The sequence below is a fragment of the Neopelma chrysocephalum genome, unplaced genomic scaffold, assembly GCF_003984885.1.
Source record: "Neopelma chrysocephalum unplaced genomic scaffold, ASM398488v2 Primary Assembly neopelma1_25, whole genome shotgun sequence".
Classification (NCBI taxonomy): Eukaryota; Metazoa; Chordata; class Aves; order Passeriformes; family Pipridae; genus Neopelma; species Neopelma chrysocephalum.
Window position 1 is genome coordinate 5768003 of NW_020897694.1, and position 26880 is coordinate 5794882.

General features: G+C 39.7%; 1 protein-coding gene across 5 annotated transcripts in view; it reads right to left on the bottom strand.

Annotated features, from left to right (window-relative positions):
• Window positions 1-2899: 2899 nt before the first annotated feature.
• Window positions 2900-26880, bottom strand: part of ELF1 (E74 like ETS transcription factor 1) — an 84352-nt gene continuing 60371 nt past the window's right edge. For 4 of the 5 annotated variants that reach the window (XM_027674281.1, XM_027674279.1, XM_027674282.1 and 1 more), the window contains exons 4-9: window positions 24061-24168; window positions 23308-23463; window positions 18573-18656; window positions 15411-15603; window positions 13853-14320; window positions 3955-4567 (exon numbers count right to left, since the gene is read on the bottom strand). In XM_027674281.1, the coding sequence (XP_027530082.1) occupies window positions 3955-4567; window positions 13853-14320; window positions 15411-15603; window positions 18573-18656; window positions 23308-23463; window positions 24061-24168 (1622 nt within the window). Of the gene's footprint in view, window positions 4568-13852; window positions 14321-15410; window positions 15604-18572; window positions 18657-23307; window positions 23464-24060; window positions 24169-26880 lie in introns of all 5 variants that reach the window. The other variant, XM_027674278.1, reaches the window with a different exon arrangement.

Here is a 26880-nt window from a genome sequence, read left to right on the forward strand (position 1 = left end):
CCGGACACGGAGCGACGGGAGCGACGGGAGGAGCGGCCTCTCCCTCAGCCCGTGTCGCCCGCCCCTTCCTGCCCTGGCGGCGCTCGGCGGCTCCTTCCTTGCCAGGGCGATCACGGAATCGCAGAACCTGCTGCGTGGGAAGGGACCCCCAAGAACCATCGAGCCCAACTCCTGGTCCTGCACAGGACCATCCCCATGAGTCACACCATGTGCCTGAGAGTATCATCCGAACGCTTCGTGAACTCCTGTCAGGCTTGGTGACCACTTCCCTGGGGAGGCTGTTCCAGCACCCAGTCACCCAATGCGTGAAGAACCTTTTTCTAATATCCAACCTAAACCTCCCTGACACAACTTCAGGCCATTCCCTCGGTTCTGTCACTGGTCACCACAGAGATCAGTGTCCGCCCCTCCTCTTTATGCTGAGCCCCTCAAGATTTGAATCAAACTTTGCAATTTATTTTTTTTAGTTGTTAATTGATAGCTGTAGCTGGACCAGTTATGATTAAGCAGTTGCATTGTGAACATTATATGCTTGTCTAATCTTTTGTTTTCAAGGAAAAGCAAAGACAATTTCAAGGGGAGTGGACTGTCTGGACAAGAGCCCCCAAGAGTCCAGTCAGCAGGGCTGGGCAGTAACTGGGGAAAGGCCATTCCGGCAGTGGGAGATCGCAACCACTGACCCATTGAGCACCTACTTGAAACGGATCCCAGACTCAAATGGGGGGAAGAACTGTGCCTGTGGACTGATTAGCGTGAGAAGCGAGAGATCACAGAATCAATTAGGTGGGAAAAGACCTTGAGATCATCGAGTCCAACCTGTGACCCAACACCGCCATGTCAGCTAGACCATGGTACTGAGTGCCACATCCAGTCTTTCCTTAAACACCTCCAGGGATGGCGACTCCACCACCTCCCCTGGCAGCCCATTCCAATATCTAATCACCCTTTCTGTGAAGAAACTCTTCCTGATGTCCAACCTAAACCTCTCCTGGCACAGCTTAAGATACAACTAGCAACAGAAGTTAGAGTACTAATTAATGAAAAAGTTTGCATAATCTGTAACCAATGAATGCTGATGCCTTTGTTTGTTAAAATTTGTAATTAGTGTGAAGTTTTGATAAGCAGAGAGCCAGCTTCTTGTGGGTTACCATCTACCTCCCTGCTCTGCATAAACCAGAATAAAAACCAGAAATACCTTGCCTCAGTGTGTGAGCTGGTGCTGCACACTGGGTATCCAGCCCACCTTCAGGACAACAGGAGTGTGCCTGGATGGTGGAGAGGGCTTCCCAAAAGCAGCCTGAGGCCTCCATCCTCCTCCCCCAGCTCCCTCCTGTGAAATGCCTCAGAGATAAAAAAGTGCCTTTTTCTCCTCTGCAGCCTCACATGTATGCGGAGAAGAACTGCAGCCTCAATTTTATTAATTTCTGACTCAGAAGCGACTGGGGTTTGCACTGGCATGTTTTGTTTGGCTGCTGCCACAAAGGCAGCTGTGATAAGGGAGGGGTGGCTCAAATTCCAAATGTGGGGCCTTGTTTTATGATTTACTCCAGCTTCTTCCTTCCTTTACTATACCAAAGAGAGTCTGAAGTACAGATCCACCTGGCTGGTACATCAGAGCCTAAGGGATATGGGAACAGAGTGATTTCCATTCACTGTTTGTTATACAACAGTCTGCTGCTAGAGACACATTACTGCTGCTGGAGATTTTATTTTCTCCACTTCTCCAACTGACATAAACTAAGCTGACAAATAATTTTCCCCATGTAATAGTTGTATCTATGGCATGAAGTTTTGTTGGTGAAGCTGTAACCTTACGGTGCAATTTTTTTTTTGTTTCATATTTCCAGTTAATCACCAGAACAACTTCCCCACATCTAAAAACACTGATGTCAGTCAAGCATTATCACTTCAGGTTTCCTAGAATTATGAATTACTTGTAGTATAGGAAAAACTCCCTATTTTATACTTTCATTACACAAACTAGCCTCCCTCTCCAGTGCTTTCGTCAATCTGACATAGCCCTCAGGATGAGAACTGTTATCAGTTATGCTTCTACAACACTTGTCCACATTCCTAGCAATATTGCCAGCACTCCCCAGCTGCAGGGAGCACTGCCAGATAAACAACCACTGTTTTGGGTATGGCCAGCCTTCCTGGAATTGGGGTGAAGCATATTGTGTTTGCAGGTGGAAGCCTGACTGCATGGGAGTCAGAGGGAAGAAATACTGAATTAACAGGGCAGCTGTGGCAGAGAGTTGTTCAATCGTTTGTAGAGTTACTTCTGTGCAACTAGACCAAACTACCTCTGCTACGTTTCTGCTATTAGTTTTTCTAGTAATCATATGCTTGAAGTTATAATTAACACTATCAACCCATCAATAAAACTCCCACATGAATTCAATCATAGAAAGTCATATTTCCTTTAATTTTATACTGATAGAATCATACCAGGTATGTTTATTTTTAATCCATCTTCCGCTGAAACACTGCAACATGCAAGGTTTTGAAGCCCTCGTAGTTTGAGCTATCATTTGTGTGACACAAGCTACAAACACCTTTGCAATGAATGGCACCCTAGAATTATGTTCAAAATTTTGGGTTGTTTGTCTGTAATGTATTGGGAGTTGATGGAAAAGGAGAAGTTTAAGTCCAGTTCTTGAATTAAGCTCAACCTTCAGCTGAGCTACAAGAACATACAGTACTGCTATTTCAAAGGATACCCACAACACGCTGGTTGTGTTCAAGTCTGTTCAGAAGCAATTCATGAATTGCTCATGTCCCACCACAGACCCACACTGACTAATCACCTTGTCCTGTTTCTCACTGTATTTTTGTTATTTATGATTGTCAAAACATTACAATAATATAAAAACATTTCAGAGTAAATACAGAAAAATGGTTTTTCATTTGATTTATTTTCATAATAAACCAATTAAAAATACAAAAGAAAGGACCCAAGGTTCAGTGGGCTCCATCATTTAAAAATTTGTCCTTAAATACAAATTCACTCTGTAATATGAATACATATAACATTAGACCTCTAAACATAATGATCTTATTTGCATCTATCAAAAATTTGTATGGAAACAAATTAGCTGAAAAAACTTCCCTGCGACATTGAATGTACACTATTTACAATCAAAAAAAAAAAAGAACTCTTTGCAGTATTAATCTCCAAAAACCTGCATAAATTGTATATATTTCATTTCCCTCCCCCCTTACAAAATAATCTGAAGTAGAAAGCAAGATTGTTAAGCTTCATAGTCACAAAATGGCATGAAATATTTGCACCTGTAGTGATGCCATTAGCTTCTGTAATTAAATATATCCAATGTTTTCATATAAAATATAGACATGGCATTGTCCATTACTGGAATATATGTTTTGTGTACTCTCAATAGGAGTGTATATTCTATTTTGCACACACAAGAGCTTGTGCTGCAAAAATGCAAGAGGATACCTGGTTATCAATTCTAAAACTGATGTAATTCACTGGTATGAAACAAATAGTCATAAAAATTCAAACACATGGAATGAAACTGTCTCACTAAAAGTAACTGCTGCTTCAAGAGTTAAGTGATACACATACAGATTAAACAGAAAAAGTTACAATAACAATGTAAATCAGCAACAGACTGAAAACGTAAAATAAGAAGTTTGAAACTTTGGCCAACAACCTCAGGAGAAAGTCTTCATAGCATAAAAAGCATGTTTCTTCATGCCTGTATTTTGAAAAATGAGTAATATATAATTTTATTGATATGATAACACTTAGCAATTAACAGAAAATCAAAATCCATCCTAAAGCATGAATTCTAACAATTAACTGCAGAAATTAAGTAGCTTTGCAACATTTTGCTTCAAAATCAAATCATATATACATAACTGAAAAGGTCCCATCACATTTATGAAAATAATCATCCACAGGGTCTTTTTTTTTTAATTATTTAATTCTTAATACAAATTGGGTTCCAATGGCTCATTTTCTTGCTTCACTTGCATGTTAGATGGGATACCATTCGAACTGGACACTACCATCACAAATGGCTGCTGCTGGAAACTCTGCTCCGACTGCTCAGTATTGTCTGATTTGTCACCCCCTTCCTTCACTGCTTCTTGTACGCCAACCTGTTTGGATTCTGGTGCTTTAATAACCGAAGTGATCACTGTGCCTGACGGATGAGACATCACCTGGGAGCTGCTAGGCGAAAACGTCACCACGGGGGTAGTGGCACTGAAGGATGGAGACGAAGCCATGTTGACTGTTCCATTGCAAATTGTCTGCACACTGCTGGTGAGCACCTGCTGAACTTGTGCTGGGCTCAGCACAATTGAGGAAGGAGGCGAGACTGGCTTCTGAGACTGTACCATGACATTTTCTTTAAGAACCGTCATGGGTTGTGAAGTAGGAATGGCTTGTAAAATGAATTTTTGGGCCGCTGTTACTGAGGCTGGATCTGTGCTGGCTATCACTGTAGTAAGAGGCACTGTCTGGAGTGTTACAGTATGCAGCTGCTGATTTCCAGGAGAAACAACCACTGGAACCTGGGCTGGAGTCTGTAAAGTCCTGTTAAGATTAGAAAAGATTATAGGGTCAGAACACTTCCACGCTGAATTTTAAAAAAAATACTTACTATATAAAAATCATTTGGCATCATAAACATTTATTTGCCCAACATTTCCAAAAGAAGTAGCAGTCTCTCTCCTAATAAAACAAGAACTGGACCTGACCCCTGAATTCAGCAAGATGTTCTGAAAGTAAAGGTAACGTGAATGAACAATACTGCCATCACCAAACTGAACAGCCTGCCTTTGAGACATTAAGTAGGTCATCAGAAAACCTGGAAATCACATCTAAGACCCCCCCCATCTCAAGCATCAACCAACATCACAAGCATGACCCACTACACATCTGCCATCAGTTTCACAAGTTACCTTAAATAATTCACAAATCACGAGCCTAAATAATTCATAAGTCAGGCCTTGATTCTCCTGACATCCGTATATACATTTAACTATATGCAAAAGAATTCACATTGCAGCAGTAAATCTGGTCAAGACCTACTCAGACTCCCAGGACACACAGTTCTCTGTCTGCCAGGCTCATACATGACTCTGGTAAAACAACTGAACAGAACCTGCTCCCAAAACATCACTTTAAATTAGGAGTAATTCCATCAGTTGCAGGCTCAAAGACTTGGGTGACACATTACTTTCAACAGATTTACAGCTGCAAGGGCAACATTAGAGGGTTAACAGCTGTACTGCCGGAGTACACAGCTACTACAGTGGACAACAGTGACTTAAACTTTGCAACACACTCCAGTCAAGCAAATAAAACCAAAACAAAATATCCAAACCACAACATAAATAGTTATTGGGGAGGGAAAGAGGAAGGGAAGGATAACTGCTTTGACATTCTCCTACAGCTTGCTCCAGCCCACTGTGCCATGCTGTCTTTGACAATCTTTTTTTCCTTCTGCTTGTCGTGCAAAGTTCTCTCCAACCTTTCTGTTTCTTTTTAATGTTTTCTCCTGCCTGTCCTCCTCTCCTTTTTTTAGTTTTAAGCTCTCCCTAGTATTTTCTCAAAGATAAACAAAAATAACTATCTCCTCCTCCTACCTTATTTCTACCCCTGCTGAAATCACTTTAGATGCAAAGCAATTTACTGTCAACATTTCTACTTTGAAGTCCACGCACAGCTCTGCCTGCTCTTTCTTCTGAAGAGTGGACATCAGATATGCTCTAAGGGTTGCCTACCATACATCTACCATGGAACATCCTCCTTTCTGCAGTCCTTCTATCTGTGTAGCATCTATTTTTCACAGCTCTGCGAAATCCTACTTGCCAGCATTTAGCCACTGACCAATCAACTCTGACTCAGCATATTCAAAATGTCAATTTAAAACCACACTCTGGCTATCCCAGTTTCAACAAAAAGCTTACCAAAGCAGGACTTATGTGGTGCTGAAGCTACAGGGCAATGTGGATGCAGATGCTGCTGCTGGCCATAGTCCAATCACACAGGGAGTTGCATTCCCATTTTCTTAGTGCAGCAGCAGAAGCAAGTGAAGGAATATATGTAGATGATTTGCCAGGTCCCACTCAGCTCAGTCCTCTGGGAAAGGCCTCTAGCTGAGCTCCAAAGATTGCTCCAGCAAGAGTAGCCCCAGTAATCCTGCTGGTATTAGGCTCAGAGCACATGGGTACTCCCTGCCAGTCCCTGCTGCATGCAATCTTTTCCCCCAGCTCCCACACAGCTTGCTAACACAAGGAACAAAACTTCCATCTGTAGCTTTCTCTTCCTCCCAAGAAAGAAGGTTGCAGTACCCAGCAATGCTGCAATAGCAAAACAAATCCAAATCCTTGCCAACGAGCCTCCCACACAGGTCTCATCACAAAGGCCATCATAACCAGGACTCAAAATTTGATGTGACTGACACCTGAGTCATCTTGAGCTCCTTTTTCACTAAACTAGAGACAGCCCAAGGAAGAAGCTCATGGAAATGGGGCTGGAGGTGAAGCACCAGCTAGAGTGATTGCTTCTTTCTTTCAAACTTCTGGAGAACTTGGTGCTGCACTGCAAATACCAACACCAAGCTTAAAGTGCAAGGCTCAGAATGACAGTACCAAGGCTCACATCAGGTCTGATAAAGGTTATTAGTGCTAACTCTCTTTTTTTTTCTTGCCCCTGCAATTCTCCTGGGACCTTCACAGAAAAGTCAGAAATGTCTGTGTCACAAGTAGTAACAGGATGAGGACATCCACTAGCTTTTCTTGGGGGAAAAAAAAGTAAACTGCCTACGGTTAAACAAACTTGCAGTAAAACCAAAGTGTCACATACATACAGCTCAACCCAGGAAAGTCTACAGAGACCAACAATGCCAGTGGAACAGCTATGAAGAAAGACAACTGACACTTGTCATCAGAAAAGCTTTAAAAGTATCAGAGTAGATACTGAGTCAGCTCTTTAATCCATGAAGAAACTTACCTGAGCTTGAAGGATTAAGATCAACTCAATAGCTGCAGTTTTGAAAGCAGCACCTGAAGCTGATAGCTTGTGCTGGTATGCCATCCAAGGATTACTTTGAAGCTACTTTCTTGTTCTCTAGTTGTTTTGTAAAAAATAAAAGCTTCTAACTGCTAAATGGCTGTAAAGGACAACTTTGAAAAGTGTGAACTGGATCTAATCAATGCAGAAAGTATCTCTAAAGCCCTAGCAGTAACAGCTCTGGGAAAAGAAATCAGGCCATTTGTCTTAGCATACTGTAATTAGTATCTGCATATCGATGCTAAGCCATTTTATTTCTCTTGAAAGCCAGTTCCATACCTGTACACCATACTGTGATTAAGTTTACTCTAGATGCTTTGTCTTCTCCATCAGTCAAGATATAGATATATGATACACATGTATATAAACCTGTACATACAGATATACGTATACACATATAGTATGAACTTGCTAAAGGGAATGTATGCAGCAGGCATCTGCACAAGAACAGCATAAATATTTATTTATGTTACTGGTGGCCAAGCAAGACATTTGCCTTAATTGTTAAAACTACAGACAGCTGTATCTGTTTACTAACTAAAAATCTACCTGCTCAAACTGTTTGCCTTGAATATCACTGAAAAAAAATATAGCTTGGTTAATCGTTTTCTCCATTAAAAAAAAATGTACACACTAATTAAGGTGATTTGTTAACACTGGGCTACTTTATTTTAGGTGCTTTGAACTGTGTATTTTGCTATGCTTCCGTATTTCATTGACATTTTGCTAACACCATTTCTGCTCTAAGGTACAAATCTTTTGGTTGATTATTTTAAAAGTTCCTGCTGAGGTTTCAAAAATAACAAGAACATTGAGCAACAGTGATGAAAAGGAAATGCTGCCATAAAACAATCTGGTTACAACTGAGAAAAGAATGACAAAAATTCTGAAGTCATTTTAGCTTGGCAGAAAATTATGGTCTATTTCTTGGTCCATTTGTTACTGTTAATGGCCTAGAATTGTGCAATATCTTATTAGCTCATCAAGAGGTAACTAGTGATAAAGCAAACAGTAAGTGACAGGCAAGAAAAACAAGTTTATTCATGGTAATTTACGTGAGAATTATGAAATGGAAACGATACCAATAAATACTGACGCTACAAGCCAAGGAAGATACCAAAAAAAATTGAAGCTACAAGCCAAGGTAAACAAAGTATTTCACAGCACAGTAAGAAAATGAAACAATGCAATATTAAGAAACATAGAGAGACATACCACAGAATTCCCTCTCCAACAGACACATTGTTCAACCTACAGCTATAGGGGAAATGATGGCCTGGAGGCAAATAGGCTAATTTCCAGAGACTTAGCCCATTTGTTCTGTTGCCAGAACTCATTCAGTCAAGTTAGGAAGAGTAAAGGAGGTGAAGAGGTGGGATGTGCTTGTTAGAATCACTTTGGATGCCCAAGTTGAGAGGTGATCTCCTGAGTGACTATACAGACAGCATCAACCAAATGCTACTCAGGAGCTCTACTGTTGCTGCAAACTGCTCCACAGCTGCACTCATGGACATGATCCTCAGTCATCAGCAATCTTACCAATACTTCACCCCAGTGTATTTTCTCATAGCCAGCAGCTGTTCTACAGCATAAGCCACACAGACAGGTGCTGCTAAGCAGTCCAGCAGGAGATGTCCATGAGAGGCAGAAATGCACTTGATGCTGATGCCCCCCTGCCCAGTCTTAACACAGCCTCCTCCGAAGCGGTGGCGGTGCATGTTCTTGTCTAACGCTTTGCCTGAACAACATCATTTCTTAACGTTATGAGGACAGAGGACTCAGCTCTTAAGGTGTCCTTTTACTGACCCACGGAGTTTTACATTCTTCTTACTAGAATTTTTCAAAACTGCACAGTCACCTTAATTAAAATTCAGGAACTTTGTTACTAATAGAAATCTGTAGAGCCCCTACCTCTTTCAACAGTGGAAAGACACAGAAAGAGAGCTCCTACGGATAACTTCTTATTGTGCAGAAACAAAATTAATCTGACTAGAGGATTTTGAAGTCCTTCCTGTCATAAGCAGTTGCCTTCTTGCCTACCACAGAAACTAAATCAGAACTGTGTTTAAGAAAAGTTCTTCTCAGCTGCAGGAAAATCACATCAAAATGTTTGGTTATAACCAAAGTCTTGACAGAAGATAGACAGCTGTGATAGAAGTTGTCCCTATTATAAATGTGTTCTGAGAGACAAACCTTGTTGTAAGATAAAAAGAGTTTCTTGTAGAAGCCCACTGAGATCACATCAGTCTATTCCTGACCAACATCTCCCTCAGGAAGGACATTTTTCTCACCATCCTGAAATCTACATTGCAGTCGAGCCTTCACTTAAGAGATTACAGAGATCAGCTCCTTGTAAGAGTCACCTGTTTGCCTTCCTTTGGGGAAGGCTATGGCAGCAGTGAGCCAGATCCTACAGTATCTACTAGTCAGTGTGCTGGAGAGCTTCTACTGCAGGTCTGCCTTTGGAGCACTGACAGGAGACTACTGTCTAACTGCAAACAGAAGCAAAGCAAAGCATGGGCACTGATGGTGGCCAATCAAAGGATAGCCTTCTAAATTAGACAGAAGTTGAGTTGTCATTGTGGCAGCTTGGACAGAACATGTTAGATGACCAGAATCTGGACTCAGAATTGAATATTGATAGAAACGTGTTTCATACCTGAAGCCTGCTAAAGCATTGTAAAAGGTCTGTCAGCAGTCAGCTAATTCCAAGTTTCTTGGTACACAGAGCTGCCAGCTAGATGATTCAGCTATGTCCCATACAGTCAATAAAAGAGACAGACACATAATTTAAAATTAATCACTATATAATCTTCTCTGAACCATAAGTAACATAAGAACCTCTTTTCACTACATCTTAAATCACTACTACTCTAGATTAAAGGCAAATGAAAATGCATTTTCATGAATCTTTTTATCTCCAGCTCTCATCATTTAAGGGAGAAATTTAATTGCCCAAACACAGGCACCTTACAGCCCTGTATGATGTCCTACACAAAGTAAATCCCCAGCCTTACAGGAGAAGTACACTTTCTGGAGCAACAGAAAGAATGCTCTTTACACTCAGAATGACCCAACGAACATGGAGCTGAATTCCAGGCCAGTGCCTCCTAATTCCAAGATAAAACACAATTACTCAAATAAACCAGATATTCTGGTTAACCTGTGTAAGTTATTCTGATTTAAACAGAAGAATTTTACAAGCACTAGATTCAAAGAAACTTTTTCTTCCTTGTAAACGGTGTCTCATTGGAAAAAGTTAGCAATAAAATGCTCATCCACAGTGACGTTTTTATTTTTGTCTTATCACTGCAAACATTTGGTGCCAAACTTGGCCCCCAGTTACACAACCGGAGACTACAGTAACTGTGCGTGCATACACCAAGCCAGAACCGTTAGATCTGCAGAACAGCAGTGCGTTTACAATTTCAGATATTCCCACTGGGGATACTACATGTTTTCCTCAGTCAGCAAAATCCAGTTTGCTTGACCTGACCCTGCTCCTGCCCTGTTTCCTAAGCTTCAGTTAACACAACACCACAGCCTTTCTCTTTAAGCACTGGGGCTGAAGAGCCATTTATCCTTGGAAAGTAACACTTCTCTTTGTCTCGCCTTCATACAACAGCACCAAAACTTGTATAAAAAGTACATCAAAAGCCATCCAAAAGCCAAGACCTTTCCACTTCAGAGTAAGATACAAGCTCTGTGCAGCTATAAACGAAGTTGCTGCCTGTCTCCTGCAAAGAACCAACTGTGGATTCTCACTGGCATGCCCATTTCTTTGAGAAACGCCAAGAGGCCCTGGGGAACAGTTGCAACACTCTCCCAGTGATGCTCTGCGAGTAGTCTGTATCAGACAATGTTGCCTAGTGCAGGGCAGGGATGCTGACATGAGCCCTTCACAACAGTCTTCAAATGTGATTCTTTTACCAAGTCCCTCAGCAGAGAAGATGTAGGTTCAGAACTTAACTCTCTGAAGGCTACAGTTAAGTGCTAAGAAACCAATTGTTTTGACCTCAAAGATGCTCGATATTTTCTCTCCTATTTTTTTTCTTCTTACAACACAACAGAAGCAAATTGCTGCAGAGGGAGGACCACTTACTTCCATGAAGCAGAGGAGTGAACATTCACATGAATAAAACTTTAGAATTACATTGCATAAGACAAACTATATGGGTTCAAGATGTTCACGCTTTGAGGCAGAGCCCAACCACTAACCAGTATGCATCAGAAAACCTTTCGAGAATCATAACCAGACCCTAGTTGTTGTTTTGCCCAAATGACCTTGACTATTTACATGCCCCAACCACTGAACAGCAACTGGCAACCAGTGTTGCTATTTGTCCTCATTCTTCCTACTATAAAGTGACTCCAAACACAATCCTACAGAGCGTGTGCACACATCAGAAGGTCTGTCAACTCTTAGTCTACCACGGCATTCATACCTGCTGTACATTTTCAAATCATGTAGACCATCCATTTCAACCCTTATGGAAGCCCCACTGCAGCAATTCAGAATGTGTACACAAACACATTCAACTGCTAGAGATTTAGCTGTTTGAACAAATCAACCTTTATTTCAGCCTTATTATAAAACAAGAAAAAACATATGCTCCGAAATAAGTTCAATGTGTTATTCTACCTCACCAAACTACTTGAAGTTTGCACTTCGACGCTGAGCAGAAATGTATCTGTCATAAATTGTATTTTGAGAGCCTGGAATGGGCAGTGACTATTGCACAGGACTCATCAGCACCTTGGTTTGCAGCTTGTCCCATCCTGGTGGTTATTATTTTCATTCTAACTGCTCAGAAGCCGTAGTATAATCTTTCTTAATCAGCAATACTTCTATACCATTCTGAAAAGGTCAGATGGTTCCTTTTTTCCCCTTCATTTAAGACACTTTGTCATCAATTGCTAAGAAAAGTGCAATTGAAGACTTCATGGAATAATGTTCTAAGTTACAAACAATGGATGTGAACCAATGCAATATAGAACTCTAAGGCTTTAAGGCTTTTATTTAATTTGAACCTCACACATATATCATCTCTACTACTTTTTCCCCTTAGTTTATTACCCAATGTCCGATTGTGAAATACTGTAATGCAATAACTGGATGTCATAATGTCACTGAGCAGCTTTCCAAATGTTAGGCTGGACTTCTAGCCTGCATTAAGTCTTACTTCTGTTTGTTGTTACCATTCTTTATACCATCTGTACTACTGACATTTTTTGTGATACATAATCTAGTGTAGGTCTAGCCTAGACCTATTTAACTCCGCGAATTCCTGAACTTTCTCCTTATGAATGTTTAATATTATTGTTCTTCTGACTTATGTGGTACTGCATAGCCTCAATTATGTCTGTAGTTATTTCCTTTCACTATATATTGCCCTTGTCAATTTTTACAAGTAAGTAAATCCTTCATCAAGCCTGAACTCATTGGACTGCACTGTACTGAGTAGCTTCATCCCTAAGCTTTAAAAACATACAACACATCACCTTGATGCATATTTTTATTAATTCTCTAAATTCATTTCAAAACTGGAATTTTTTTGTTAAATCCTTCATAATCATCTTTCACATAAACTTCCGATCAAATATAATCTTTCTCTCTCCTATTATTCGGAAACAAAGAAATTATTTGGTCTCATTAGTGCCATTACCTACTTCTCTGACAAGAACGCATGGTTTATCTCAGAGAGTCAGTACCACTCCAAAACTACTGGTGGCTCTGGATGTAATTTTCAAAGGAAAGAATAGAGGAAGGGAGTAGGAAACAGCATTACTGCCATTTTGCAGCAGAAAATTATAACCACTAACAAAGCAAATATCAAAAAAAGTTATAATAATTGATTGAGAATGTGCAGCTCCTGAATCATATCCTGAAGCTTTCCTGAAACAGCTTTAAGGTCCACAATCACTATATACAACTCTGACATTCCTGTGAGGAGCCTAGATTGCAAGAACATTTGTTTGTTTAAAGTCTTTTGTAGTCACTATGCTGAGATGAACAAGCTCCATATGCACCCGTCCATCGGGTGACGCCTCAGGCTAGGGTAAAATCAGGCTTAAGTGACTTTTTAAAGCCTCTTCTGTTAGGATGCTGCTACTAAGGGGTAGATGCAAAAGAGTCATGATAACTGTGTAGTGTTAGCCAGTTGACTTACAAGTTCAGTCTGGAAGCATAACTGTCTCCAAAAGCAGTCTACAGATACACAGATCACATGAAATTATTCTGTTAATTGTTTTCTAAAATCAAAAGAACTTGTTCTTGTAGCAGCAGCAAAATGCTAGAGCAGATAACATGGAGCTTTCCCTTGCTGTAACTGGGGACTATACAAAAGATTAAAGAGATGACAAAAATTCTTAAGATGAAAAAGCAAGAAGGAAAATCTTTCTGAAAGGATCATGCAGACCCACCATGTATAATTCAAAAGCAAAGACACCAAACAGTTGGTGTAGAAGCAGAGACATGAAAACATAGTTTCTGCTGTGGAACAGAATTGACAATGCCAATTTTAAGGAGTTGTGTATTTTTCCTCTCGAAAGGATGTGCATCAAGTCTAATACCATGGGAAAGATGCACTTCCCCCCACCAAAGGCAGAGTGTTTATGTGTGTACATGTCACAGTATGCTGTAGTCACTCTAAATTCCTAGGATCAACCACAAAGACATTGTTTCACGTCAACCAAACTGGAAGACTAGCATTTCTTGGAAGCAAAACAATCTAGTCTATCTAGCCGTCAGCCAGTGAATTTACTATTATTCAAATATTTATGTTCTGTACATTTTCTTACCTTATATTCTGAACCGAGGAATTCAACGGTTCATCCGGAACATTACTGGTTACAGCTGCATGTCCTTCTGTGAGGGGTTGCAATGGCTGCATTACATGAACTGTCCGAAAAAGCTGAGTGGATTGTACTGGCTGCGGAGATTGCATTGTCCTCAAAACTTCTGAAGTCAAGCCAGGTGTCTGCTGCTGTCCAACTTCTACATGCTCCTTCAGTTTAGCAGGCTTTGCGTTTCCTGTTTTTAGCATCGCGGTTGATCCTCCCTTTGTTCCTGCGTTTGCAGATGCTCTAGTTCTGCTTGATTGGTTTCTGTTGGCCACCGCAGTTGAGAGCAGAGTTGAATCTGATGATTCAGTGCTAGGGCTCGCATCCTCATCATCAATATAGATGAGATCTTTTGGCATTTCTTTAAATTGGTACACTAGACGCTGACCTTCTACTTTAGCCAGGATTCCTCTTTGGTAATAGTATCTGTTTAAAGCATACATACATCAAGTTACACAGGTTTTTTGCCAAAACCAAAACAAAGCCACAAAACTCCCAGAAAATAAACATAGCACTAACAAGTAAACAAACTTTTAAGTGTCTAGTTTCTTCATTACAAAAAAGTTGCCTATTTAATAGCATATTGTTTTCCTCAAACAACTTTCATTTACTGGTATTTCATGTCACGTTTTACCTCCAACCTTAAATACCTCTGAGGAGAAAAAGAAAAGAACTCCATGACTTGGCAGCTCTGCTATCAACTCATACGCTTTAAAAAGGTGCATGAAACTTTCAATTCTTCTCTTGACTCATACAGTTCTTTCAGTTACCTGAATTCATGTTTATTCACCAGTGAGCACAAGCAGACATTTTAGCTACAACAAAGCAAAGGGAACAGGACAGGAGGGCACTACTTCTCTCATATTTACAAACTAATATGACAATTTGAAATAACGTACACTGAGGTGAGGGGTGAAGGGAAATTAAAAGAAATGCATAGCTGCTGAGTTGGACAATTATCCAGGTAAGACTGAAGCTTCGTGGACATCTGCTTATTTTGCACAGTCTTTTATGTATGAGAAAACCCCCGGCTTGATAGGCAGTGGCACACAATTCTGTGTTTTAAAACTGTCTGTACACACAAATTCAGAGAAGTGAAACCAGATCTGAATTCTGAAACTTTATCTTCCACTGGAAAGGGGATCATGTGCAACAAGTAGAAATAATTTAATGAATACACCTGCATTTTAGCTTTTTTTTTTTAGAAAAGGCATTCAAATTTATGTAAAAGGCTTGCCCCACTTGAAATCTTCAGTCTTGTACTTTGTCTGTGTCTGACTCTGAAGATGCAGTTTTTGCAGCAGCACTGAAAAATGTCTGTGCTGAAACTGAAGGTGACTGACTTGGAGTTGAGGTTAGTGAGGGTTACTTTTAGTTAGCTAATTTATTTTCCTGAAATAATTTCTTCATTTTCCAAACTAATAGAACACTATGTTGTTATACAAATTAGATGAGGCATTAAATGCACACAAACACTAAGGCAACAAAAACAGTCTTTTATTAAAAATGCACATACCTGAGAGCTCTACCCATTGTTTCATAATTCATGTCAGGTTTGTTTTTGTGTTTTCCCCACAACCTGGACACAGCCTTGGAATCTACCAGTTTGAAAATGCCCTTCTCTCTTTGAGTCCATTTGATATATTTAGGACACGTAGCTTTGTCCTGGAGCAGTGCTAGTAAGAACTCCCAGAGATAAATTGTATTTCCTAAAATGAAAGTATTTCAAAACACGGAAAAAATAGAAAAAATATTAGTTGACCATATTTTATTAATGATGCAAATAATTTTAAAAGTAAGAAGCTGGGATCTTTACAAATACATTGTAATATATCATCAAGACTAGGAAATAGTGATGGAAGAGGATAGGAAAAGATTCTTGTGAGTTATTATAATCTGGATGCCCAAACACCCCAGCCACTCTTTCTGTACCAGTCAGGTACCAGTCAACCTACAGCTGCCTCATTCCAACCACCAAGATTAGACAGCATTAGTCACCTATGTATCCATTTCCCTCCTGCCTAATCCGGTTACAGAAGCAGTCACTACTGCTTTATCTTGAATAGGAACACGTTCAAGTCTATGATCTAAAAATGCTGGAAATTAGGCTGTTGCTTAAATGCTTTGCTGAATTGAGGTGAGTGTTATAATCCTTTAAAAGGCTAAACAAAATCCTTACTTTTAAGAATTAGATTTATATGGGGCAATCAGTGGTATGTGCTGAGGTAGGTATATCTTCAAGGATAAAGTACAGAAAAAGGTAATTTTTTTTAATCCAGTGAGCACTTGCACTTGCTGGTAGACAACCCCAAATTTAATTTTACAAACAAGCAGGCACAAACACTTATATATGGTAATCCGTCACATGTGTTCAGTGTTTACCACGTATAAAGAAACAGTATTAAAATCACAGATTGTGAATACTTAAAACAAGCACAAAATTTGCATAATTTTTCTGAACCACATTTAAGGAGTCTAAACTCATACAACCAATTAGACCCTTTTTTCTGCCTTCTTTTTTTAAGGTTTTTGGGTGTTTGACTTTCTCTCAGGAATCTGAAGCTGCACGTTGGCTTTTTAGTTGTTAGTCTGAGAAAGTAAGTAAAAACTTCTTGTATCACGTCCCACAAGTAGCTGTGCAAAAACACAGCAATGACAGCATGTGCAAGTTTCATAAATTCCACAAAATATGATGCCCAGCACATCAGAAGGTGACAGGATCACTTATGATAGCTTCAATTTAACCCAGCAGATTTTTTTTCCATTTTAACAACCACCAGTCTGATCTCTTTTTCTCCTAAAAAATGAAATTCCCATAGTTCTGTACTATAAACTATATTTAGTAAATACTCATCAAAGTCATCAGCACTGGCAGTATAAAAATGTTAGCAGCTCCTTCAGCAGGTGGAAGCTTGAAAAGTGAGCATTCCTAGAGAAAAAACAACGCCTTTGCAAATGTCTCCCAGCTTGCATAAAATAGTCTGTTTGCCTTCAGATACCCCAGAGGTAAAGGTTAAGACTGTCATACAGGAGTGAGAGCATTCCCAGCTATTTACGATCTAATCTAGGATGCTTTTGTTGTAGTCTAGACCAAAAATGCTCAGCTGCATCAAGGCAATCTGAAAATTTGTCACTGCTTAGCCACTGAAATCACTATGAAAACAACTGGCTGCAAAAACCAGGTCTGCTTTAATGACAGGCTTTTTTAACCTCTTCTGAGTCACAACAGAAGAAATAGGTAGAAAACTCAGTTTTCTCTAAGCATCGTATCATATAATTACATGGAGAACTTGTTATTTTAGCATACAAGTTCCCCTTAGGGAATACACAGGCAGCTCTCGTGATTTTCTAGCTTCTTCCCTGCCACGGCTGATCATATTAGTATGTCTTTTACTTGAATTCTATGTTTCTCAAAATGCAAAACAAATGCTCTTCATAGCAGGCAGTGGTTTCAGGCAACACACTCCTTTTTATTTCCTTCAGAATTAGCAATTTTGTAACAATGGACAAATGTGAATTATGATGTGTCCCTGCCATCATCAACAGAAACATTAGAATCTTCTCCCTTTTAATTTTTGTGGCTAGCTGCTTTCATATTTTCTATTATTTCATTTGAGCACGACATGGAGATCCTCTGATATTCTTCTTTCATTTTTATTTAAAAATCAGGTTGTAATTAAAAAAAAAAAGGCAACAAGGTGTACTTAAAATTAATGGCATTAATATGTTAAATATTTATTGCTTGCCAATAGTATTTTGTTCCTGTTATTGCAGAAAATGCCTCTTCAAAAAGAAAAAACCCAACATATTCATTTGTCAGTATAGAGACTTTTCTGACTTCATGAGTCTGACATTGTTATGACACCACCTTCCAAGGTTGGCTGGGCTTCTGTCCCCGCAAGTACTGCATGCATGCAAGCCCAACAGTCCCCAGGCATACAAGCAGGCAGCTGTGACATGGGGGAGGCTCATTTCCAGCTCCCACTGAGCGCAGCACAACTCGCTGGGTCCTCAGCATCAGGCTGCCATTCAGACATGGCACGGGTGCAGGTGTTGGACCCAACAGCAAAGCAACAGAGTTGCTGACAAAACTGACAGGCATTACTGAACAGTTCAGTCTGAAGGAAATGATTTATTGTATCAGTTATGTGGCATCTATTTTTATTTCTCCCTTTTAAACACAGGAGGAATTAGAGTATCAAACTCCCAAGTTTTCTGCTGAAGTCTTCAAGTTGTGTTATAACTTTTCTCCAAATTCAGGGCTCGGTACTTCCTGCTGCTGACTGGCAGCCTTGATTAGCTCCTCATGCAGAATTAGACACAGATGGAACACATTTTCAAAGATCATCTGTCAAAATAACCACAGCCCAAGAAACACTAATACAATGCAAAGCACTCCCCACGACTTCACTGAAAACACAGCAGACCCTGTGGGGGGTTGAAGAGTTTCCAAGAACCCTTGCAACTGAAGTGACAAATACATTTTTCTCCCTAGGAACTGAGTATTTCACCAAGCTCATATGCTTGTCTTTTACTTGCCTTATGATGAGATATGTTAACCATCCCTGAACATAAGACTTGGGTTTACATCACAAGAGAACTGGTGAACTTTTTCTTTTTACAGGTCACTTGGAAACAATGTTCTTTTAAAAACTTCAGTGACAACTCTTTGACTTACCCTTTCCATCTTTGTTTTTCTTTTTCACAGATATGTTTGGAGTTGTAGTAGGGGACTCAGAACGAGATGGTTTCGGTTTTTTCCCTGAAATAAACCACCAGTGAGCCACTGCAGCTTTAAAAAACAAACAAACAAACAAAAACCCAAACAAAAAAACCAAACAAGGACCTAAAAAGGGAAGAGATATGTTTCCCCAGTTCAAAGAATATTCAATTTCTACTAAGTTAGGAACTCACTTCTATGCTGAACTTCTTCATTTTCTAGAGCAGGATTGGACCACCTATGCTCTTACTGTACTTTTAGTAAAGACTATATTCACTTTCCTGAAGTCCATGTGCTTTGGAATTTGTGGCTATTTAGGTACTCTTAAGAGCACTTAAAGCAGACAAGATGAGAAGAATAAGCTATTAACTCTGGGTAAGAGTTTAAAGAGGAAAAGATAGATAAAATACAGAGCACTATCTTGTTCCCTCATCGCCAAACTGGAATTTAGGGACAAAACAAGATTGCCCGCTTGTTTAATCAATTGCAAGTCTCCACTGACAGCATCAAACTACACTGTCCTGTGAAACAAACATTTTTTTCCATCCTGTTGTCTTTTACACCTTTTTCAACAGTGGCTGCACATAGAGGAAAGTTACTTGTTTATAACGATCAGAAGAACCAGTAACAAGCTCTGAAAAAAAACCATCAGTTTTTAAAGTCATAAGCATGGTGGCTCTATTTGGTAAGGAAGACTGAAAGAAAGAAGTTAGTTACAACCGATCAGAAGAATGAAGAGCATTCACTTGAAAATGCTGCAAAATCAACTACTGAAACATAAGGAAATAAAAAAATCGAAGTCACGCTGAAATATTTTTCAATATAAAACCTTGAACCTACTCCTTTATTAGTTCTCATTCTTTGCAATTGCAGCTTTTATAGGTGAAGTAATTAATCAGAAACCTTCAGAACTTTCTTATGAAATAGCAATTTATCTTATCAGGTTTTGCAGTGACCCCTTACTACATTGACGTTACTTAAATTACTGCCTATGATCCTTTGAGAGGTAGAATAGACTAAGCAGACATAAGACTCAGAGAAACATATTTCTAGTCCAAATAGCATATTGTCATAATTAAAGATCTAAAGAAAAATATTTTTCTTTTTCTCTATTTATTGCAGTTCAAAAGAACTGACGTAGTAAAAAGAGGCAAGACCAATAGGCCTGAGCAATCCCATACACTATAACTTTCCACTTTTGGTTTTGTTTTTAGGGGCTGTTTTAGTAAGGAAACAGCTCTGCTGCAGAGTAAGAGTGATGGTTTTTCACTAGCTCTGAAAAATAAAAAGCTCAGTGCCAGGTTGCACTATCTTCTTTGTTCCAGACTTCCAAGTATCTATAAGGAAGTCATAAGAAACAGTGGTTTGAGCATTCATCTTTTGACATTAGCAGTCTTGCTAAGTCCACCTCTGCACCTTTTTCTTTCTCTTTTTTTGACAGGGTATGAGGGAGGAAGGATAGTTAGTTGAGAGAGCTATAGTGAAGAAACTCTAGTAATACCTGGAGTCCTCTAACTTTCTTGCTTCCATTCAGACAGGATTCATGACTGAGGACAGGACACAAACAACACTCATCATTTTGGCCAGTAATGTTTTCCTTGACTTGAATGAAAGTGGGAGGGAGGAAATCCTACAACGTTGTTTTTTTCATATATCATGATATGAAAGGATAAAGAACTACTGGGGTATATTTTTAGAAAGTTTTTATCCATTCACCATTATAGGTTGCAAAAATGTCAGTTTTCCCTAAAAAGTTTAGATGAAGTCACTCTGTATGGATCAGCCTCTAGGGCACAAGAAACCCCTCAGGGTAACTTTGGCTAAGTGCTTCCCCCCCTTTAAGTTGTCACAGGAAGACTGTTGGGTGCTAGTCTTGTTTCCCCTCTTGAACAGGTGTAAATGCAGCTATTAAGGAGTAGGGAGTGTTATTCTGATGTCATTAATTTAGACCTTATCTCTAAATACCTTCAGTTCTTAAGAGACAATGAAGTGGATGAGATCGCAATTGGGTCATGACTGAACTACTGCTCGTAAGCTTCAGGAAACAGAAGTACTGATCCCATGTAATTTACATCATTCTGATTAGAGATAACCTAGGCTACTAAATATGAATACTCTGGCAACAGCAATTCTAGGCTCTCTTTCTTCAGCCTAGACTACTTCAGGACATCTCATTTGGACAGTCCTCTACCAGAAGCCCAACCAAAATTAGCAACCAGTGAAGAATGTGAAACTTCTTTACAGAAATGTATCCATGTTACTGCTGTATATCTAGGCTAGAGATACTTAAGACGATGGTTTCAGACCACACTGTGAGCTATAATCTCCAGGAGCTGACTGATACCATCAAGAGAAACAGTTAACAGAGACACACCAGATATGTTTCCTTTCTTTAAAAGAAGGTATTTTTTGAAAGCACATTAAGCACTAGCACGCATCCTTCTTTGGTTCAATAGAGCATGAATTTATTACTTTTTGGAGTACATCACTAAATTCTTTTATAGGAAAGAATTTTACAAAGAGGAAGAATGAAGAACATGCAAGAGCTAAGCCTTATGTGGGGCTATCATAGTTTTGGCTAGCTAATTGAATTTATAATTGGTATTTTCACTACCTTCCCATAGGAAATACAGGACTGAAGGTATTAGTACAGCAAATTTCCAGGTTTCTTTGTCTGACACCCCTTTGTTTTTCCTGTCTTTCTGATGCGTAGTTTGGCAGCTCAGTGCTCAGACATTCATGAGTACAAACATCACACTGAACACATGTTTGGAGCTGAGCAGATGGGTGGATACAGCTCTTCTACTGTAGCAGTAAGGTCCACAAGGAAAAGAAGTGAAATCACCTCATCATTTCTGGAGAACATTTTCTTGGGGAAGCTCTACTTGACAATGCCATTTTGGCCCAGTTAGCTGGCAACGCTCTGGACTATTCATCCCTCTAAGTTTAGCTGATGGGTTAATACACTAGAAGTCTATAAAATCTATAAAAACCCTATAAAATCATGAGTGACATGGATAGGGCAAAATGACCACCACCATTTGCCATGCCTCAAAACTGACCAAAGGAAGGGAAACAGACTGCACTTAAAAAACCCCCCTACAAACAAACAAAACACCCAAAAGAACCCCACCCACCCACTGCACATCATCTGAAAGTGCACTGCAAAATTAATAACATTTTGCAGCAATTCTTGTACATCAATGACTTATAAATGCCGGGTCATTTTGAAGTAACACTACAACATCACTCAGGCCATACCACCTACCTCATGAACATTGAAATTCACTGAAAACTAGTAGCTAATGAAACACTAAGCTGATGAATCTTTTCTAGTGTGTTTTTTTTTTTTCTAAAACAAATATACACATTTGCTGTGAAGCAACTGGTTTTCTAACCGACAGCTAGGGAGGAGGAAGGAGTGGGTGTAAGCAGAAGCACAACACGAAAGAGGGTATGAAAGCATCAAACCAAAGAGGTTAAACGTCTGGCAGACAGCAGCTCCTTGTTTTGACACACATAGAAGCCAACAGTATAAAAGAAGAAGGAAAGAAAAGAACAAAACAAAAAAAACAGTTTAAAATGCTGTGGTTATCTCACAGTAGTGCGCACAGCACAGTAGCTTCCCAGCAGTACTTTTAGGGCAGCTGCTGGTAAAGCGCCCTTCCACAGCAGTTTCAGTTCAGCTTTCTTAGGGGAATCAGAGACTTCCTGACCCACACCCCTGCCTGCCAGACCTTGTGACACACATGGGGCTCAGGAGGCTTCCCCAAGATCTCCACAGGCTGCTATGGTCTCTCTCACAGATAACTCCCAACATTTGGAATTAGCAGCAAAAGTAGCAGTAAAAATGCACTCCTATTCAGCAGGATAGCTGACTGGGTAGGTAGCTGACTGGCTGGGTAGCAGGATTCCTGTTTTGGAAGGCTTTTATTTATCATGCTCTAGGATTAGCCCTAGGGTTAGCTCCAGAAACATAACGCCCTTGGTTTATTTTTCTTTTTTTTTTAATTTGTTGCAACAGCACCTAACATCTGGCTATATTACATGACTCTCTTTCCTTGTAGACATCAGCTTCAGACCTCTGATGGGGTCCACATTGAAGTAGGGTGGGAAAACAGGAGCAGAAGGTCTGGCTAACACCACTTCATTACTCTTTGGCACAGCACTGACTATAATGGAACATCACTACACTGTGTAAATCTAATCTACTAGAAATGGGATTAACACTTATTATAGCATGCAGCTATTAAAAAAAAATTAAATCCTTCATATTTAAGAAAAGCTAAAAAGCCCTCCTCATTCTCATCCCCTATTCTGAACTGATCAAGTATCTTCAGTTGAAGCTAGGTAAGGGCTAATTAAAGTACTTCAGGATTCACAATAACAAAAGCTCTATAGCTTGTATTGCAATTCTGCTCTGAAGAAGAAATATTCTTATAAATAGGAAGAAGCAGAGATTTCTGTTTCCTGCAGGAAAGCCATCTTTGCTATCTCTACAACATCATTAGTCTAAGCACCAGTATATGTTCTCACGCTACTCAGGAAGAAAATGTTTTTTCTGCATTTCTAACTGAGCCCACTCAATTATTTTGGCCTGACACCCAGAATGGTTCCAGACACGCACAGGGGAACTGACCATGCCACCCACTGCTCTCCTACTCCACACTGCTGTTCTCCGGTATCATCTTACCTTTTCTCTTCCTTGGTTGTTCAAATTCTGGAGTCTCTGGTGATTCAGCATAAGGGTCTGGGGCTTCCACCACCTCAGGGATCCCATCAAGTGTGACTGACACATGTGTAATAGGAGCCACCATGTCATCCTCTTCAGCTGTGCCAAACATAGTTGCTTAAAAGAAGAGGACAAAAGGAATATTTTCACACAGCCATGAGGACTTTTAAAAGTTGGTTTTAGATCAAAAATTTAAACATAGAATAAAATAAAACTATGACACTTAAGGCCTTCAAGGGACAGAAGACTAGTTTATAAGGGAATATGAGCTGAAAACCTTTTACACAAGCAGAAGCACTACTAAAATAGAAAAATTTAATGATATAACCCACCTCCCCAAAAAAGCACAATTATCTGGTGATCACACATTCACATTTAAGGCAATCTGCAAATATAAGTGTATGTTCTTTTATCCTGACAACATGCTAATCCTCTATCAGCCAAGCAAAACACTGCAATCTAAACCACCCAATTTCACTCATACCTTCCCTCTGTAATTTTTGATTCTTTCTTTTCCTATTCAACTCTGGCATGGCAATGAAATCTTTCAATGCATATAACACTGGATTTCTGATACCCAAACTATGTATGTAAAGGGTATCTGGAAGTTATAAAATAATCTTACCAATTCCATGCAACCACGCTGCACTGAATCCCTCCTCCTTTCACAAACAAGGCAAATACAGATTGGATTTTCTTTCATAAAAAACTTACTTATTCTTTTTTCATCCAGCATAGGACCAGGGGAGTCCATATTGAGAAGTGCTTCAGCAGCCTCGATTGTTTCCATTGTTTCATCTCCATTATGACAAGATGCTTCAACTAAAAGCAAAGGAGAAAAAATAATTCTTAAGAAGCTACAAACTGGACTTAAAGCTTAACACAATATTTATTCTTATTTCATTTCCAGAAAAAAAAAAAGAAAAAGTAGTAAACATGGTCTTCTAGTACATGAGTAGAAACAGATTAGCTGGGGAGAAAATGCAGACTGCAATAATTTAATTTATTTAGTACAGTACATTTTTCAGATTACACATAAAAAAACCCAAAAGCAAAACCAAGCCCAATACAAACCTTCTGTTTCTGCCTCATTGTTCTAACCCCTCTCTTTGCTGATTATGCAGTAAAACACAAAACCAATGAACCTAAGAAATATCACTATCACAAACAATAGTCCAGAGAATATTATTTAAAAAACATGATATTGCTAACTTCTTATGGTGGTCCAAAGTGTTATCCACATGTCAATATTTTGTGTTATCTACATAAAACATGTGGATATGACACTTGAGGACATGATTTAGTGGTGAACATGGTGGTGGTGCTGGGTTGACAGTAGGACTTGATGATCTGAGAGGTCTTTTCCAACCCTAACGATTCTATGGTTCTACGAATGGAAGTGAATTCCACAAATAAGAGATGCTCATAAAAAATATCCAGTCATTTAGCCTGGAGGAGATTAAAAAAAATATTCCACAAGTTCTATTAGACAGCATAAAATCTAAAGGTGTAAATGAATCCTAAACCATTCAAACTCATAGGAATTACAGGTAAGGCTAACAGTGCAAGCTCCAAGAACATACTGGAAAGCAAACATGAAACATGAAATGCAATACAAAGGGCTGGCAAACCTTCCAAAATTTTTGACTTCTAGACAATTCCTCATCAATCTCAGGAGGGTAGTCATTAGACAAACCCAAAGCTCTTGAGCATTAATTTATGATGCTTAAGGTACATTTGAAGGTCATCTGAGGGGACACACCAAAAACACCCAGTAAAATATCATTTTGCAAAATAACAGCTCTCCCAAGAAGATAATATTGGTTTAACCGGAAGAGTACTTCACCAGAGGATTTTTTAAAAATAATTGTATTATGAAAAATAAGACAGATGGTAGTTCCTGGTACTGTAAACTTTTAAAACTGGTTTACACGTTCTTTTAGAAATTACTGTTTGTTGGATGAAAATGCATGGGCCGGGCTTCCTTATCCTTTGACATGAATTTGATGCAACTTTCGGGAATTCACTTGCATCTATCAAAGTGATAAAAAGGGCTGCATTAGTTTTCCCCTCCCTAGGACACCAAGAAACTCATCTACTTTCTCAGTCCAGCAACGGTAATAAGTCAGCTTCACGCCCTCACTCCCTGTTTAGCTTTGAGGAATTTTGGGTGGTGCAGTCACAAAAAAAAAAAGAAAAAGGCAGACATGCACCTTCAGACACAATGTAATGACCTCGGAACATTTCTTACATTTCTTCGCACAAAAGCAAGAAGTTTATGCCAAAATTTCTATACTTAAAAAAACAAACAAACAAACAAACAACCTTAAAAATATCAGAGCAATAACAAGAGCATCCAGCTCAGTTAGCAATAAGCAATTATACAATTAAAAAAAATCCAACCAACCAACCAACCCTGGTTTCACCCCAAATGTTTACAGCTTCAGCATTTGTATCATTAGGAGAGGGCAAAGATGAATGCTGAGATGCACACAAGAGCCCTACCTCCTCAACCCAGCTGTGCTTTACAGAAGCCTCCTTACCTTCTGGATTTTTTTCTTTACCTCAGTCCCACCAGCCCCAAGAGTAAGAGGCTTAGGCTAAAACAGAATAAAGTAGATAGGTGTTGGGAACCCCTGATCCACACAGCAACTCATCCTGTTGCCTACAGGAACACCTCCACCCCATATCTTGCAAAGACATTCAGACAGTTAAGGGTCTGAACCTTCTTGCTGACATCTCCAAACAGCCTTAAGAAATGAGGAACACAGAGCTGGGGAGGAGGACAGTGTGAAGAGAAAAGGGGAGGCAGTGAGTATGGACTAAGCTCCTGGTCTGGGAAGCCATAGAGCAAGACAGCAAATTGCAGATAATTTTGTCAGGCAGCTGGCAAGCTCAAGAGCTCAGCCACAGAGCATCTCAGCCCCAAGGGCCAAACAGCATCACTAGGGAATGCCTAGCCAGCTGAGAAGGAGACAGAACATGTACAGCCCATGCAGTCTGTGGGTATACTCATGCTTGGCCTGGTGCTGATGACTTGATCATTTCTGGTTCTAAGTTTTATCTGGATGCAAACTTTCCATACCATTTACCAGCATTACCAAGATCTCAATAAGGATGTGACCCTAAATATTGGCACGCAGCACTGAAAAAGCAGTTGTTCTCAGTTCCAACACTGAATGGACAGGAAGGTTAACCCGCCACGATCCAGCTCAGCCAAAGCCGTGGAGCATGGCTGGTTCACGCTGCCACATACAATTTAAAAGCTAGCAGTTGTACCCCCAGGTTCTCAGTGCTGCAGGCAGGGAGGAGAGAGCTGCTGCTGTCTCCTCTTTCCCCACTGTGAGAAATAAAGAATCGGTTTTATTACAAGCAAATGAATTTAGCAAATCACTAACATAAGAGTTTTTCTTTACTAACCTATAGGGCATATCGCGGAGCTGTAAGATGCCGGATTCAGCCTGGAACCGGTGTCAGGGAAACATGCGAACGGGAATAGGGAACTGTAAATGAATATTGGTAAGGAAACCCCTA